Source organism: Mobula birostris, chromosome 12 (genome assembly GCF_030028105.1).
Source record: "Mobula birostris isolate sMobBir1 chromosome 12, sMobBir1.hap1, whole genome shotgun sequence".
Taxonomy (NCBI): domain Eukaryota; kingdom Metazoa; phylum Chordata; class Chondrichthyes; order Myliobatiformes; family Myliobatidae; genus Mobula; species Mobula birostris.
In genome coordinates this window covers 18519588-18538272 of record NC_092381.1, presented here as the reverse complement: position 1 = coordinate 18538272, position 18685 = coordinate 18519588, and the positions used below count along the sequence as shown (strand labels likewise).

Below are 18685 nucleotides of genomic sequence, written 5' to 3'. Positions count from 1 at the left end.
AGCTGTTTTGCTATTAACAGCATCATTTAAAACATTCAGTTGCTTATCTTCAAGAGTGGAAATAAAAATAAGTATTTCAGGTTCTAGAAATCTGACCCGATCACAAAACTCATTCAATATACCTTGGCCTATTGCTGATCCACTTGCCATAGATGGTGACCACCGTCCAAACATAAACGGTATTGTATTGTTAACATTTATCTTTCTCACCCTTCCACTATGCCAGGTACCATGGATTGCACACCAGTGCCTTTATATACAGTACCTATTCACCTCCCATGGAAGTTTTCATGTTTTATTGTTTTACAACATTGAATCACAGTGGATTTAATTTGGCTTTTTTGACAAAGACTCTTTCTTGTCAAAGTGAAAACAAATTTCTACAAATTGGTCTAAATTTATGACAATTATTAAACACAAAATAACATGACATAATTATACACCCCCTTCAAGTCAGTATTTAGCAGATGCACCTTTGGCAGCAATTACAGCCTTGAGTCTCTAACAGCCTAGGTCTCTATCAGCTTTGCACATCTGGACACTGCAATTTTCCCCATTCTTCTTTACAAAACTGCTCAAGCTCTGTCAGATTGCTTTGGGATCATGAGTGAACAGCAATTTTCAAGTCCAGCCACAAATTTTCAGTTGGATTGAGGTTTGGACTCTGACTTGGCCACTCCACGACATTAACTTTGCTGTTTTTAAGCCATTCCTGGGTAGCTTTGGCTTTATGCTTAGGTTATTGTCTTGCTGGAAAACACACCTTCTCCCAAGTCACAATTCTCTTACAGATTGCATCAGGTTTTCCTCCAGGATTTCCCTGTATTTTGCTGCATTCATTTTACCCTTTACCTTTAGAAGCCTTCCAGGACCTGCTATAGTGAAGCATCCCAACAGCATGATGCAGCCACCACCGTGCTTCATGGTAGGGATGGTGTGTTTTTGATGATGTGTAGTGTTTGGCTTAGGTCAAACATAGCGTTTAGTCTGTTGGCCAAAAAGCTCAATTTTGGTTTCATTAGACCATAGAACCTTCTTCCAGCTGACTTCAGAGTTTCCCACATGCCTCCTGGCAAACTCTAGCTGAGATTTCATGTTTTTTTTGAACAGTGGCTTTCTCTTTGCCACTCTGCCGTAAAGCTGCAACTGGTGTAAGCACCTAGGCAACAGCTTGCAACTCCCCCAGAGTTGTCATAGGTCTCTTGGTGGTCTCCTTCACTGGCCACTCAGTTTTTGAAGACAGCATGCTCTAGGCAGATGTACAGCTGTACCATATTCTTTCCATTGCTTGATGATTGACTTAACCGTACTCCAAGGGATATTCAGTGACTTGGGAAAGTTTTCTTGTAGACCTTCCAGATACAGGTTATTTTTATTATAAACAATCAAAACACCTTGACTGCACACAGGTGATCTCTATTTAACTAATTACCAATTGGCTGCACTGATGATTTGGTGTGCCATATTGAAGGAGGTGAATATTATGCAATTAGGTATTTTGAACTTTACATTTGTAATTAATTTAGATCATTTTGTAGAGATCTGTTTTCACTTTGACACAAAAGAGTCTATTTCGGTTGTTCAGTGTCAAAAGAAGCCAAATTAAATCCACTGTGATTCAATGATGTAAAAAAATAAAGCATGGAAACTTCAAGGGGGTGAATACTTTTTATAGGTGCTGTAAGTAGACAAACTGATACCCAATCAATAAAACCACCCTCCTTAGCTAACGTTCCAAGCTGGACCAAACAGTCTGTAACCACTGCATTCATTTTGATTCTCACCTATGCGGTCAAATCTACATCCCCTCTATTCCAAGTCTGTCTGCTGCAATTAATGCAATATCGATACTTGCAAACAATGCTCAAACTACTTACTAAAATCACTTTATACGTTTATTATATCCAGGCATGGCTATTCCAATGTTCACCTGATTAAAAAAAAATCTGATTAAGTCTTGATGAAGAGTCTCGGTACGATACATCGACTGTTTATTCTTTTCAATAGATGCTGGCTGGCCTGCTGAGTTCCTCCAGCATTCTGTGAGTTGCATGGATTTCCTGCTTCTGCAGATTTTCTCGACATTGTGATTGTACTACTGCACCACTGTGGAGTATCTTCCAGAGATGCCTTCCCTGAAGCAGCTCAAGTCCCTTTGACAGGAGTTCAGTAAAACCATCTCTCACTGCTCACCCCTCTGTGATCTCTGCCACCCTCAGAAGTCCTGACGAAGGGTCTCAGCCAGAAACCCGACTGTTTACACTTTTTCATAGATGCTGCCTGACCTGCCGAGTTCCTCCAGCATAATTGTGTGTGTTGCTTGGATATTCAGCATCTGCAAATTTTCTCATCTTTGTAAAACAAAATCTCTCATTTTCCAAGTGCTGCATATTTGGATGAGGTCATCCAAATCTCTGCTGCTATGTCCTAGTTTGCACCAAGTCTGCTTTTACCAATCAATACTGACCATGTATTTAAAAAGCGCATGCTGGCATTCAAATACCACCATTGCCCCACCTGCTTGATTGCTTGTACTTTTCCTCCCACTGCTGTCTTCACCTCGCCATACCAAAGTCCCCCACCCCAGACATTAAAGTTCTACCGTCCTATTTCTACTCTCCCATCCAACACTGCTTTCTATTCTTAAACATCACTTCGGAGATTCACCTCCTATTTTTGCTTACATCTATGTAAAACAATAGAGGTAAAACTCTGCATTAAAAGGTCCTATTTACTGCAAATGGCCGCTTTTGCAACACGTTCACTTTTGCTGATGCTAAACCTTTGCCAATTAGTTTGCATGCTGGCAAGTGCTACACTCAGGATTTCACATTTCCAGACTGCGCACGGCTATGAGTCAGTCTGCTCATAGATTCATTGAAATCCTCACTGTTTGGTCAGCATGAAGTTTAAGTGAACTGGAGGCTCTGGGGAATCCCATAATAGAGACAAATTTATGCAGCTGTGTTTACAGTTCTATTTATTGTTACTTCAGTTGAGAATGGAAACTTCTGTCATCAATTGAATGGGATTTTCTATTGCTTTAAATAGATTTTTCACTTGATATACAGACTACATTAGCTGCTGTCATTGACTTTAACTACTTTAAATGGCTCCATCTTGGGCTCAACATGCAGGTTGTGTCATTCGACTCCCAGTTATTTTGAAAGAGGAGGGGAAAAATTACAAAGACAAAAGACACAAAAAAAACTTTCTAACTAAAATGTAACTGCCATTAGAAGCTGTTAATTAAGAACACAGAACCGCCCTGCAAGCCTTTCAGCCCACAATGTTGAGAGCATGATGACAAATCAAACTATTTTATTTTTCACTCTAGGTATGGCGCAGAGCAGGTTCTTCCAGCTCTTTGAGCCGTGCCACCCAGCAATCCCTCAACTTAATCCTAGCTTAATCGCGGGACAATTTACAACGGACAATTAACCTACTAACCAGTATGTCTTTGGACTGTGGGAGGAAACCCACATGGTCACGGAGAGAACGCACAGTGGGGATCCGTATCTCTCTATTCCCTGCAAATTCATGTGCTTATCTAAAAGCCAGCTGAATGGCATTCTTATCTGCCTCCACCACCACCACTGACACAAGTTCCTGACGGTACAAGCCACATTGTAAAAACACTTGCCCTTTAAACTTTCCCCTATCACCTAAAACTATTCCCACTGGTACTTAGCATTTCTGCAATGGTTTTGGCTGTCTTCTTTATCTAAACCTTTAAATTTTATATACTTCTGTCAGATCTTCCCACAGCATCTGATGCTTCGGAGAAAACAATGCAGTTTGCCCAACCTTGCATTGTAGTTAATACCCCCCTAGTCTAGGCAGCATTTTGGTAAAACTTTTCTGCACCATGTCCAAAGTCCCCACTTCCTCCAAGTGTGGCCTGACCAAAATTTTGTATAACAGTATCATGATTTCCAGTTCCTTATGGTCAGGGGTGGTAGTGAAGATAAGCTCCCACTATCTATTAAATTTTCCCAATAGCATGCATCTCAAATAGCCTCTGACAACTAAGTCAGCTCCTAGCTTTGACTTGTGGCTTAATTAGCTACTAAGCCTGGCTGAATTATTTCTACAGAAGGGGCAAAAGGAGGTTACTGGCAACTGAAAACTAGTTTCCCTGGGCAGATAGGGCTCATCAGCTGTGACTGAAAGCTCATCTAGAAGGAAAAGTGACGTCAAACTTCCGCTGCCTTATGGCTTACCCATTTATGGGAAAGGCTTCGGGAGTAAAGCCCACAGAAAAATATGGAGCAGGAGTCCTATATAGAGTTCAACGCTGACTGGCAACTCCTGTGATGCTGCTAGTGCCAAGCTGTATCGATCTCTGCCATTCCTCTTATTTATCAGTTACACGGAGGGAGGGAACCTGCTACACAGGCAACAGCTTACTCTTCATATCATACTGCCCTGGCTGGCGTATCACATAGTTGACAACTGGAATGCAACATCCATGGTCGTCCCAACCAATGGAGGACCTCAAGATCATGATTTCCTAACTCTTAAAATCTATCCCCTTAGTGATGAAGGCAAGCATGCTACACTTCTCTACCATTCTATGTATGTGCATTACCACTTTCAGGAAGGTATGGATTTGGACCACTTGCACATCAATGCTACGAAGGGCCATTCCATTAACTGTATACTTGCCCCCATGCATTTAATGTCCCAATTCGCAAAATTTTACACTTGCTCAGATTAATCTCCCTCAGTCATTTATCAACCCAGAACTGTAACTGCTGTATCCTTCGACTTTCTTCACTGTATTCAGAGCAACCAATTTTTCTACTGTCTGCAAACTTGCTTACTAACCCACCTATATTTTCGTCTAAATCATATATATATATATATATATATTTTACAAACAGAAACCCAGCATGTTTCTGAATAACTGTAATCAACCCAAATTTAAAGGAGAATGTGATATTAACTAAATACAAAAAAGAGTAAATGTATGCATTAAGAGCAATATATTAGAAAACTGGACCCAAGTTAAATCTGAAGATTTTCTGGTTGGGTTGAAGTGGTTATTTATAGCTGATGTTTGAATTTTCCAAGTTAAGAAAATATACATCAGCACTGCTTAGAAACAAACTGCTTTGATGGGAAAGTAATTTTATATAAAAGTTGTTATTACCTGGTGGGAAGAACATTTCTTTTTATATTTCTTCTTGTTTGTTCTTTAAAATTGAAAAAGGAAAAAACACCATCTGCCAAACAGCCATATTTTATCTATGTAAACAAAAGCTTCCAAAACAAACTTCAGTTTATGACCAACTGGTCTGCACAAATATTAGCCACTTTTTTCTTTGACTCATCAAGAGATCAATGAAAATGCTGCCTGATATAAATTTTGTACCAAACACTAGGAAGGTTCAGGGTAAACATTCAGAAATTACTTCTGTGAAAACCTACAATCTAAAAGATGAGTGAGGATTTCCTGTTCTATTTTGTATGCAATTTCATGCTGTCAAAAGTGGATCAACTGATTCCACAAACTATGCACTAACATTCAAGGACCTGTTCTCAGTATTATTTATTTCCTTTAATTATTGATTATACTTTGCACAGCTCTGTCTTCTTTTGCATATTCATTGTTTCTCAGTATGTGTGCAGATTTTCATTCACTCCATTGTATTTCTTTGTTCTACTGTGAATGCCTGCAAGAAAATGAATCTCAGGCAGGGTTGTGTATGGTGACATATATGTACTTTGATAATAAATTTACGTTGAACTTTGAAATTTACTCTCATTGTTTTCAAAGTGCAGTTTGAACAGCCTCAAATATTTTCCAGCTAGTTTCTCAATCTTTTAAAAAATGCCTCTCAACAAAGCATTAATAATATTGCTTTTGTTCCAATAATTACACAAAACCTCAAAAGATAATTTTCAATTGAAAGCCTGTGACCAATGTTTTTCACAGGGATTGGCACTGTTATTCGCATGTACAATTTGAATATGAATGTAGGAGATACAATCATTAAGTTTACAGATGATATGGAAATTGAATGTTTAAAGAGACCTTCCAGCCGCATGCCCAGCAACCCTCTGACTTTAATCCTAGCCTAATCACGGGACAATTTACAATGACCACTTTAACTTACCAACCAGTCATGGGAGGAAACTGGAGCACCCAGAGGAAACCCACATGGTCACGGGGGAGAATGTACAAACACCTTACAAACAGTTGCAGGAAATGAACCCGGGTTGCTAGTACTGTAAAGCGTTGTGCGAACCATTATGCTATTGTGCCATCCGATAAAAACAGAGATAGTGAGGATCTGTTCTCCTACTGGAGCTGTCTATAACCAGAGGTTATAAGTTTAAGGTAAAGGTTAGGAGATTTAGAGGCAACATGAGGAAGACTGTTTTCTACCAAGAAATTGACTGAAATCTGAAATGCAATGTCTAAGAGTACAACATAGGCACATACTCGCATAACATTTAATGAATATTTAGAGAAGTACTTGAAATGCCAGAGAAAAGGACTTTGGTAAGGATAGGCACATGCTGGATGGCACGGACGCAGTGGGACATAGGGTCTACTTCCACATTCCTATCCATCACTAAGACCCATCCAAGAGAAGATAAACTTACAGAAGTGGTCAATGAGGAAGGAAGAAAAGCACAATGTTTCTCAACCATTATAAAAACTGTGTAATGAATTTTAAAAGATATAAGAAGCAATAAATTTAAAGAGAATCAAGAAACTGTAAACTAAAGACACTACATTTATAATCAATGCAGATTTATAATCAGTTTTATTTTAATGATAAATCTAAAATGTTATTGACATCTATGCCATGCCAGATTGCATGCTCCAATGATTACCAGAGGTTCTGCTGGCTGCCACTGTAGATTCAACCACGTTAGATTGGTCTGGCAAATGGCCAGACAAAACAGACACCCTGCCGCTTCAGGGTGGGATTTATACTTCAGGCTAACAACTCAGTACAGACCAACAAGAAATATGGAAATATTGGCAGAAAAATCAACTACTTTTGTGTGTTATGGTCTCTTCCAAAGCGGTAGAAGTGGAAGAGCTTTGTCATTGTACTTGCTCTGTATGCCAGAGGCCTAATCAGTCATGAAGAAAGAAAATTCTCCCTCATGGGTTGCAGGCTAGAAATAATACAATGACGCAAAGCAATAAATGAAACATATAATTTTGTCTCTTTAAATAAAATATCAGAGTGGAGGAAGAAGAAAAATGAGCAACAGGTCTGCCTTCTTTTATACCTCCTGGCAACCTGTCAAAGTGCAAAATTAGCCAAACCCTACGAGTACCATTCTGACCTGTTCTATCAAACAGGAAATGAAATGTAATGAACACAATGTAATGTCATCACAGAATTTTAAACCTTACTTGTCTATCAGATATGTAATATCCACTTGAGTCATTAATCTATACTAGAAATTACTATCCAAAAAGCATCAGCATGTATTTGGTTATAGGCCATAAGACCCTGATACATAGGAGCAGAATTAGGTCATTCGGCCCATCGAGCCTGCTCTGCTATTTATTATCCCTCTCAACCTCTTCTCCTGCCTTCTCCCCATAACCTTTGATGTCCTTACCAATCAAGAACCTCTCAACCGCTGCTTTAAATATACCTAAAGACCTGGTCTTAACAGCCAGCCTTAGCAATGAATTCTACAGATTCACCATGCTATGGTCAAAAGATTTCCTCATCTCTGTTTAAGAGAGATGTCCTTGCATTCTGATGCTGTGCCCTCAGGTTCTAGACTCCCCCACTATAGGAAACATCCTCTCCACGTCCACTCTAAATAGACCTTTCAATATCCAATAGGTTTCAATGAGATCTCCCCCACACCCTTCTAAACGCCAGTGAGTTAAGGCCAGAGGCCTTAATCACTACTCATACGTTAACCCTTTTATTCCCGAGATCATTCTCCTGAACCTCCTCTGGATCCACTCCAATTTTGAACAGACACTTTTGGTAGAACACAAAGCTCTTGACCTGAAACATTGATTCTTTATTCCTCTCCACAGAAGCTGCTTGACCTACTGAGTTCCTCCAGCATTTTGTGTGTGTTACTAAAACACAACTGTACATTTAAGATTGGACACCAATCTGTGGGGTTGCTAGCTACTGCTGAAGAGATAAAAAGGGTTGATCTATTTTGCAGTCAGCAGCAGACTCAACTTCTACGTAGGTCTTGCCAACTCACTGTTTGACTGCCATGTGATAAGAAATCACCCAGCTGGAATGTAAATAGGATAAGGATAGGTGGTGAAAGGCTGGCAGAGTAGCTCATTTCTTAAACAGCACATGCAAAGTAAAAACACTGTTTCTTGCTGCAGTTGTACAGAGGCTAGTTCACAATTTCATGTTTTATGCAAAATACATCAGGCTTGTATTCTGAGCCCACCATTATGAAATAAAAAGATAATGTCAGAAACTACAAGCACAATGCAATGTTTACCTGCCAGATCAGGATCTTTCACAACAATATGTGCATTCAACTCTTGCAGCTCTTGGTGAAGCTCATCTAGTTTTTTATTTGACTTTTTTAACATATTTTCCACATATGCAAGATTTTTCTTATCGGTTGTGACTTTCTTGAGGTTCTCTGCTCCTTCCTTAATTTTAAGTTCCTTTCGTATTTCTCGTTTAATTGAATCCTTGATTTCATCCAGTCTCTGTTGCACCATGGTGTCCGACAAATCCAAGTTCTGGCACAGGCCCAGGCACTCTGATACTGGATGACTTCGGCCGTCACCCTGCAAAAGAAGAATAATTTAAATAATCATTGCATAGTAAGAAATTTTTCCTCCCAGCAAACCAACTTGTGTACAGAAATTAGAGCCTGTTTTCCAGACAAGCTTTCCATTATACCTAACCAGATAAACCACTTGGCAATGCACTAAAACCACAACTGCACACAATATATTCAGCCCTCCAACAAAAGGGTCAGAACATCAAACAAAATATAGTTAGAGGGGTAAACATTTATTGAAAGATAACAGAAGAAATGTTACAAGTGATCACACGCCAGTGTAAAAAGTTCAAATAAGCTGTTTCTTAACCCAAGAGAGTCCTTTCGAAGAACATAACTGGTCAAAATAAAAGAGTTTTTAATTAACCTACCATAAGGAAACCATCAAATGCTCTATGTATAACTACAAAGAATCTATATATCAGCATGGCTAAACTAAATCTTGCTCAAGCTAAAGATAGATGAGTAACTTGTGCAGCTGCTGGATTTGATGAAAAAAACAAGTGCTGAAAGTACTAAAAAATATACCTGGTATCATCTGTGGCAAAACACATTTCACATCTGACAATGAATCATAGAAAGAAACGTTATCTTTATTTGTCACATGTACATCAAAACATACAGTGAAAAGTCATGTTTCACTGTATGTCATGACATTTTCTTTTCATGTCCTTTGTATCAAATCAGCGAGAATTGTGCTGGGACAATCCGCAGTTTCACCATGCTTTAAGGACCAAAATGTGCCCACAATTTACTAACTCTAACCACTATCTTGGGAACCTGGGAGGAAAATGGAGTTGGCTTTCAATACTTCAAACTAATCATTTGTAAGACAAAACACAGAGTAATGGCAGACCATTCCACTCTGAAAGATGAGCGCCAATACTTATCCATTTCATGCCCATAATTTAAATAATCTGAGCAAACTCCAAAAACCCTAACCCCAAATGATTAAGGAGAATAGATTTAAAAGATTCAAGACAATTGCACTTCTTGTACACAACTCAGCAAAATAAAAACTAAATCCATCATCTAGACACATATATTCAATACTACAAGATAGGGAAATTCTAGAGCATACACTTTATATAACACTAAAATCTAGCTCTATTTTCTCATCTTCTCTACTTCAGTGGACTTGAAAGACTATTTGCCTGATATCTATTTCTGGAGGAGACACAATTTCCTACAGCTAAATAGTAATGAAACTCCAGTCCACAATCCAATCTCCCTGCTAGGCAATTGTCTGAAACCAAATGACATGTGGAAAGCATGGCATCTCACCCTCAACTTCAGCTGAGTTTTCAAATTTACATTCTTTCCAGAAATTCTTTCAACAGAGGTGCTGCTAAAACTTTCTCCACATCTGACACCTTAACTCTCAACTGTTCCAATGCTCTCTCCACCTCCCAGTCATCTCTCTCCCGAAGTCTTAGATAATTTGCAATTCTTCTGCACATTTCCTAGTTTATACTAAACACTAGTCGTCACTCATAACTTCTGACCCACTTTGATCTGCAGAAGCTTCGAAGTTCAGATGCTGAACTTGATCTCCAAATATCTCTGATCCTTTTCAGTCCTCCAAGAACAATATGTTCCTCCAGCTTTGACTTGAGCAACTCCCATTTTCTTTTCCATACAACTGGTGGGGCCACCTTCAGTTGCACTGGCCCTGTGCATTAGGATTCCCTCAGCAGCTTTCTCAGTTCATCTATCACCCTGAACAAATTTTTTAAAATAAGGTCAAATTATCTATACATTTACACCTGGTTAAGTTTTCATGAAACATCCCAACAGATATCTGTACATCCCTTCTAAGCTGCGTACTATAGCAACCTGGAAATATACCACCATTCCTTCTTACTCGCGGGACATAGCTTCTGTAAGTCCTTTAACAATAGCTCTCTGGGAGTACTTTTATCAGAAGTATTGTAATGGTTCAAGTTGACACACCATTTCAAGGGCAATACCAGATAACAAAAAAAAAATGTGTGTGTATTAATTAATTAAATGAATGCATGAATTAATACTGTTTTCCAAAGTTTCCCTTTGACTTGTCACCAATAACACAAGACATGCAGATCTATATTTCTACAGTGTCTTTCATAAATTTTTCAGTATGTCTTTAAGTAAATTACAACCACTTAATTAATTTCTCTATTGTAATGACTTCTCCTTTGGGGCAGCACATTAGTGCAACACAGTTACAGCGCCAGCGACCCGAGTTCAGTTCTGCTGCTGTCCATAAGGAATTTGTACGTTCTCCTTAGGACTACGTGGGCTTCCTCCAGGCCCTCCAGTTTTCTCCCACATAAGGGTTAGTAGATTAGTTGGCTACTTGGGTGTAATTGAGCAGTGTGGGCTTGTTCAGCCAGAATGGCCTGTTACTGTGCTGCATCTCTAAATAAACAAAATTTCACATCTGTCATACAGGAAAATGGCAGCCGAATTGCAAAGAGTCAGTTCTGACAAAAGTAGAGAAATAGCCACCAGACTGGTTGGGTAGTTCTGACCATATCATTTGAATGAACTGTGAATAAGTCCCCAGCTCTGCTTCAAAGTATGCAACTTCATTTGTATAAGTGGAGTGGAACTTCATCTCATCCAAAATATAATGCACCATTAGAGGAATATTGAAGGAATCCTGCTGAGTGTTAGCCTAGATTTCTAATATGTAAGCATGTGAAGTAAAAGCTGAACACAGACCCTTCATGATACAGCACTGGAATGTCATCAGTTGAATCAAACTTGATACGTACTATCAAACTAGAGTTCAACATTTCAAAGTTCAAAGTCAAAATTAAATTTATTATCAAAGTACGTATATGTCACTATATACAAGCCTGAGCAACACACATCAAAGTTGTTAGTCCTGATGAAGGGTCTCGGCCTGAAACGTCGACTGCACCTCTTCCTACAGATGCTGCCTGGCCTGCTGCGTTCACCAGCAACTTTGATGTGTGTTGCTTGAATTTCCAGCATCTGCAGAATTCCTGTTGTTTGCGTTTAAATACAAGCCTGAGATTCATTTTCTTGTCAATAAGTCCATCATAAAATAATAACCATAATAGAATCAATGAAAGACCACACAAAACTTGCAGGTTCAACCAGTATGCAAAAGACAACAAACTATGCAAATACAAAAAGAAAGAAATTATAATAAATAAGTAATAAATATCAAGAACATGAGATGAAAGTGAGTCCATGGGTTGCACGAGCATTTCAATGATGGGGAAAAAAGGTGGAGGTTTGTGTTTCATGATAATCTCTTGATGGCGCTTGAGATAGCAGTTTTATTGAAATAGTGTTCCCTGACCTTGAAACCTAACGGTCAAATGCTGTCTATTTCATCTCCACAACCTCCATCAGCAAGGGTGCACCTCAAGGTTGTGTGCTTAACTTCCTGCTCTACTCGCTTTACACTTACGACTGAGCTAAGCACAGCTTCAACGCCACATTCAAGTTTGCTGATGACACCACTGTCGTGGGCCAAATTAAAGGTGATGACGAATCTGCATATAGGAGGGTGATTGAAAATTTGTCTGAGTGGTGCCACAGCAACAACCTCTTACTCAATGTCAGCAAGAACAAGGAGCTGATTATTGACTTCAGGAGGAGAAAATCTGAGGTCGGTGAGCACTGGAGCATCAGAGGTGGAGAAGGTCAAGAACTTTAAATTCCTTGGTGTCATCATTTCAGAGGAGCAGTCCTGGGCCCAGCACATTATGAAGAAAGTACTGGAGTGCCACTGCTTTCTGCCTCGCTTCTAGCTATGGAGATGAACCTTCGACTGCTTAAACGTGCCACACCTTAACTGGTGCTTCACAATGGACAGCAAAGAAACAGAATTTGTATGTTAAAAAGATCTTATCAGAATAAAAATGGAGTTTACAAAGCAAGTTGTCAGGTATCAGCTTCTAACAAAGAGTTTAAATATATACATATTTATATGGCATCTCTTGTAACTACTGATGTCACAACTAAAGGAATATTTCTGAAGTGTAAACAGCTGAAAGCAGAGAAATGTAGCAGCTAAATTGTACCAGATGGTCTCTCAAATAGTAATGAAGTAAATGACCAGATGTATTTTAATGATGTTGTTTGCAGGATAAAGATCTAGAGAAAAGTGAATTGGGCCAGTATATGATGAGTTTGGCCAAGAAAAAGATTCAGAGCTAAGAAGACATTGTGAAGAAGGCTAGGAGAGTATTCATAGAGACTTATAGACAATTTTAAATTTGAAGTGCTAGAACATAGAACAGTACAACTCAGGAACATAGACAAAAAGACACGTGGGCAAGCTGTAATGTAGGTTTACTGCCTCCAAGTACTTTGATACTTACAAAAAACAGAAGCAGAAATTCAGCTGATGTAGTGAACAAGTAGATAATTGTCACACTGGGTGCAAGGTGCCAAACACACACTAACTGGTGAAAAGCAGTGTAATTAGCAGGGCATAGAGATATGATGACTTAACTTACCCAACTACATATTTTTGGTTCTGAACTTGACTGCTGGGAAGAGCCTCTGGACAAACAAATCATTACATTGCCAAGATAACAGCTTAAATATGTATTGATACACACTAAATTCTAATGGTGCTTTCTTGACCAGTGTTCAGTTGAGTCCTCCCCACATGAGTTACTGTATTAAGAGGCAGCTTCTTCCAATTATCTCTCAGCTTTAAGTGTTGGTGTATTTATTCTTCCTCATTTCATAATGGTAGGTCAAGGTGAAGTGGCATTTGTTACTATTACTCATCTTACAGTATAATAATCCTTATTATGGCACACTCTGCAACATACACAGCAAGTTATGATCAACTCTGTCCCGCATTCACTTTGTTTAGATTATATAGCAGTTTTAGATTCTTAATCTGCTTGCATAGCTGGCTCAAACTTGCAACCTATTTGCAAATCTGCCTACAGAAATTTTGATATTAGAGAACTGTTTTGTTGGAGAAGGGACAGGCATGTTGATGACTCAGAGCACAATACTAAAAGGAACAACTTGTATGGCATGAGCAAGATGAAAGGCTGTCATGTAAATAACCGAATAAAAAGTCATCAAATGATTCTTCATTATGCAAAATTTGTGCATTGCTACCAGAAGACAACTTGTACTTGTGGGTATGCTTGACTCACTAAAGTGATGTGCATAGTTTATTGTAGCAATAACTCACCCAACAGCTGAAGGCTCTTCCTCAACAATGTACAACCCAGGAGTTTGACAGAATATTCTCCAATCAGCTGGGTGAAGGGAGCCCCAGCATTCATAGAGCAGCCTACGATCACCCAGAACATAGTTAAATAGAATAGTACAGCACTTTACAGGCAGGGAAGTGGAAAGCGGCCAGTGAGTGAGTGGGCCAGTGAAGGAGTGGAGCTTTGAGGCTTTGACTCAAGAGATTCTGGAAGTTTTGGCAGTTGGTCAGTGCAATCAAGTCAATCAAGACTTGAATAAATCAGCAGAAAGCAACTGATATTGATTGGCACCTGATTAGTTCCAAGGGTTTCGATGGGGCAGAGTTTGTTAAACGTGTCCAGGACGGATTCCTGTCACAGTATGTGGACAGGCCGACTAGGGGGAATGCCATACTAGATCTAGTACTAGGTAATGAACCGGGTCAGGTCACAGATCTCTCCGTGGGTAAGCATCTGGGGGACAGTGACCACCACTCCCTGGTCTTTAGCATTATCATGGAAAAGGATAGAATCAGAGAGGACAGGAAAATTTTTAATTGGGGAAGGGCAAATTATGAGGCTATAAGGCTAGAACTTGCGGGTATGAATTGGGATGATGTTTTTGCAGGGAAATGTACCATCGACATGTGGTCGATGTTTAGCGATCTCTTGCAGGATGTTAGGGATAAATTTGTCCCAGTGAGGAAGATAAAGAATGGTAGGGTGAAGGAACCATGGGTGACAAGTGAGGTGGAAAATCTAGTCAGGTGGAAGAAGGCAGCATACACGAGGTTTAGGAAGCAAGCATCAGATGCGTCTATTGAGGATTATGGGGAAGCAAGAAAGGAGCTTTAAGAAGGGGTTGAGAAGAGCAAGAAGGGGGCATGAGAAGGCCTTGGCGAGTAGGGTAAAGGAAAACCCCAAGGCATTCTTCAATTATGTGAAGAACAAAAGGATGACAGGAGTGAAGGTAGGACTGATTAGAGATAAAGGTGGGAAGATGTGCCTGGAGGCTATGGAAGTGAGTGAGGTCCTCAATGAATACTTCTCTTCAGTATTCACCAATGAGAGGGAACTTGATGGTGAGGACAATATGGGTGAGATTGATGTTCTGGAGCATGTTGATATTAAGGGAGAAGAGGTGTTGGAGTTGTTAAAATACATTAGGATGGATAAGTCCCTGGGGCCTGACAGAATATTCCCCAGGCTGTTCCATGAGGCGAGGGAAGAGATTGCTGAGCCTCTGGCTAGTATCTTTATGTCCTCGTTGTCCACGGGAATGGTATCGGAGGATTGGAGGGAGGCAAATGTTGTCCCCTTGTTCAAAAAAGGTAGTAGGGATAGTCCGGGTAATTATAGACCAGTGAGCCTTATGTCTGTGGTGGGAAAGCTGTTGGAAAAGATTCTTAGAGATAGGATCTATGGGCATTTAGAGAATCATGGTCTGATCAGGGACAGTCAGCATGGCTTTGTGAAGGGCAAATCGTGTCGAACAAGCCTGATAGAGTTCTTTGAGGAGGTGGCCAGGCATATAGATGAGGGTAGTGCAGTGGATGTGATCTATATGGATTTTAGTAAGGCATTTGACAAGGTTCCACATGGTAGGCTTATTCAGAAAATCAGAAGGCATGGGATCCAGGGAAGTTTGGCCAGGTGGATTCAGAATTGGCTTGCCTGCAGAAGGCAGAGGGTGGCGGTGGAGGGAGTACATTCAGATTGGAGGATTGTGACTAGTGGTGTCCCACAAGGATCTGTTCTGGGACCTCTACTTTTCGTGATTTTTAATAATGACCTGGATGTGGGGGTAGAAGGGTGGGTTGGCAAGTTTGCAGACAACACAAAGGTTGGTGGTGTTGCAGATAGTGTAGAGGATTGTCGAAGATTGCAGAGAGACATTGATAGGATGTAGAAGTGGGCTGAGAAGTGGCAGATGGAGTTCAACCCGGAGAAGTGCAAGGTGGTACACTTTGGAAGGACAAACTCCAAGGCAGAGTACAAAGTAAATGGCAGGATACTTGGTAGTGTGAAGGAGCAGAGGGATCTGGGGGTACATGTCCACAGATCCCTGAAAGTTGCCTCACAAGTAGCTAGGGTAGTTAAGAAAGCTTATGGGGTGTTAGTTTTCATAAGTCGAGGGATAGAGTTTAAGAGTCGCGATGTAATGATGCAGCTCTGTAAAACTCTGCTTAGGCCACACTTGGAGTACTGTGTCCAGTTCTGGTAGCCTCACTATAGGAAGGATGTAGAAGCATTGGAAAGGATACAGAGGAGATTTACCAGGATGCTGCCTGGTTTAGAGAGTATGCATTATGGTCAGAGATTAAGGGAGCTGGGGCTTTATTCTTTGGAGAGGAGGAGGATGAGAGGAGACATGATAGAGGTGTACAAGATAATAAGAGGAATAGATAGAGTGGATAGCCAGCGCCTCTTCCCCAGGGCACTACTGCTCGATACAAGAGGACATGGCTTTAAGGTAAGGGGTGGGAAGTTCAAGGGGGATATTAGAGGAAAGTTTTTTTTTACTCAGAGAGTGGTTGGAGCGTGGAATGCACTGCCTGAGTCAGTGGTGTAGGCAGATACACTCGTGAAGTTTAAGAGACTACTAGACAGGTATATGGAGGAATTTAAGGTGGGGGATTATATGGGAGGCAGGGTTTGAGGGTTGGCACAACTTTGTGGGAAGTGGCAAAGTTGCTTACTTTGTCACCCCATTCACTACCCCAAATATCCATTCTTCTCACCTTTGGCTCGCTGTGCAAAGTCTAAAAAACATGCTACACCAGTTTGTCTTTGCTGATTGAAAGTATGTTCAAAACCTGAATCTTCTACCATCAAGGAAGACAAGGGTAGCAGCCATGTAGTAACACCAACATCTGCATACTTCTCCCCAAGCCATACACCATCATGAGCTAGAAACACATTATTCCTTCATTGTCAGTGGGTCAAAATCCTGAACATACTGACCAACAACCAGGGAGGGAGTACCTTCATCAGGCACATTTACAGCAGTTCAGATTTCAAATTTAATTATTTATCCCATGCACATCAAAACATGTCATTTGCTTTAATGAACAAGACAACCCAATAGAATGGAAAGCATTGCTGTCCACTCTGCCGCCAACATGGTATGCCCACAATGTTCAGCAGAACAAGACACACAAAAAAAAACCCAGCAACAGCAAAACAAGCCCCTTTCCCACCTTCCCACTCACCCACTCCAGGCCCCCCAATTTCCAGTCCTTCCCCAAAAACTATGACATAGAAACATAGAAACATAGAAAATAGGTGCAGGAGTAGGCCATTTGGCCCTTCGAGCCTGCACCGCCATTTATTATGATCATGGCTGATCATCCAACTCAGAACCCTGCACCAGCCTTCTGTCCATACCCCCTGATCCCCGTAGCCACAAGGGCCATATCTAACTCCCTCTTAAATATAGCCAATGAACTGGCCTCAACTGTTTCCTGTAGCAGAAAATTCCACAGATTCACCACTCTCTGTGTGAAGAAGTTTTTCCTAATCTCGGTCCTAAAAGGCTTCCCCTTTATCCTCAAACTGTGACCCCTCGTTCTGGACTTCCCCAACATCGGGAACAATCTTCCTGCATCTAGCCTGTCCAATCCCTTTAGGATTTTATACGTTTCAATCAGATCCCCCCCTCAATCTTCTAAATTCCAACGAGTATAAGCCCAGTTCATCCAGTCTTTCTTCATATGAAAGTCCTGCCATCCCAGGAATCAATCTGGTGAACCTTCTTTGTACTCTCTCTATGGCAAGGATGTCTTTCCTCAGATTAGGGGACCAAAACTGCACACAATATTCCAGGTGTGGTATCACCAAGGCCTTGTACAACTGCAGTAGTACCTCCCTGCTCCTGTACTCGAATCTTCTCGCTATAAATGCCAGCATACCATTCGCCTTTTTCACCGCCTGCTGTACCTGCATGCCCACTTTCAATGACTGGTGTATAATGACACCCAGGTCTCATTGCAGCTCCCCTTTTCCTAATCGGCCACCATTCAGGTAATAATCTGTTTTCCTATTTTTGCCACCAAAGTGGATAACTTCACATTTATCCACATTAAATTGCATCTGCCATGAAGTTGCCCACTCACCCAACCTATCCAAGTCACCCTGCATCCTCTTAGCATCCTCCTCACAGCTAACACTGCCGCCCAGCTTCGTGTCATCCGCAAACTTGGAGATGCTGCATTTAATTCCCTCATCCAAGTCATTAATATATATTGTAAATAACTGGGGTCCCAGCACTGAGCCTGGTGGTAACCCACTAGTCACTGCTTGCCATTCTGAAAAGGTTCCGTTTATTCCCACTCTTTGCTTCCTGTCTGCTAACCAATTCTCTATCCACATCAATACCTTACCCCCAATACCGTGTGCTTTAAGTTTGCACACTAATCTCCTGTGTGGGACCTTGTCAAAAGCCTTTTGAAAATCCAAATATACCACATCCACTGGTTCTCCCCTATCCACTCTACTAGTTACATCCTCAAAAAATTCTATGAGATTCGTCAGACATGATTTTCCTTTCACAAATCCATGCTGACTTTGTCCGATGATTTCACCGCTTTCCAAATGTGCTGTTATCACATCTTTGATAACTGACTCCAGCAGTTTCCCCACCACCGACGTTAGGCTAACCAGTCTATAATTCCCCGGTTTCTCTCTCCCTCCTTTTTTAAAAAGTGGGGTTACATTAGCCACCCTCCAATCCTCAGGAACTA

The 18685-nt window shown here is 40.6% G+C and overlaps 1 protein-coding gene across 3 annotated transcripts in view; it reads right to left on the bottom strand.

Moving 5' to 3' along the window:
* The window catches only part of LOC140205760 (serine/threonine-protein kinase N2-like), a 151853-nt gene that overhangs the window by 73374 nt on the left and 59794 nt on the right, over positions 1-18685 (bottom strand). For all 3 annotated transcript variants that reach the window (XM_072273376.1, XM_072273375.1, XM_072273377.1), the window contains exon 2: positions 8467-8764. In XM_072273376.1, coding sequence (XP_072129477.1) covers positions 8467-8764 — 298 coding nt within the window. The remainder of the gene's footprint in view (positions 1-8466; positions 8765-18685) is intronic.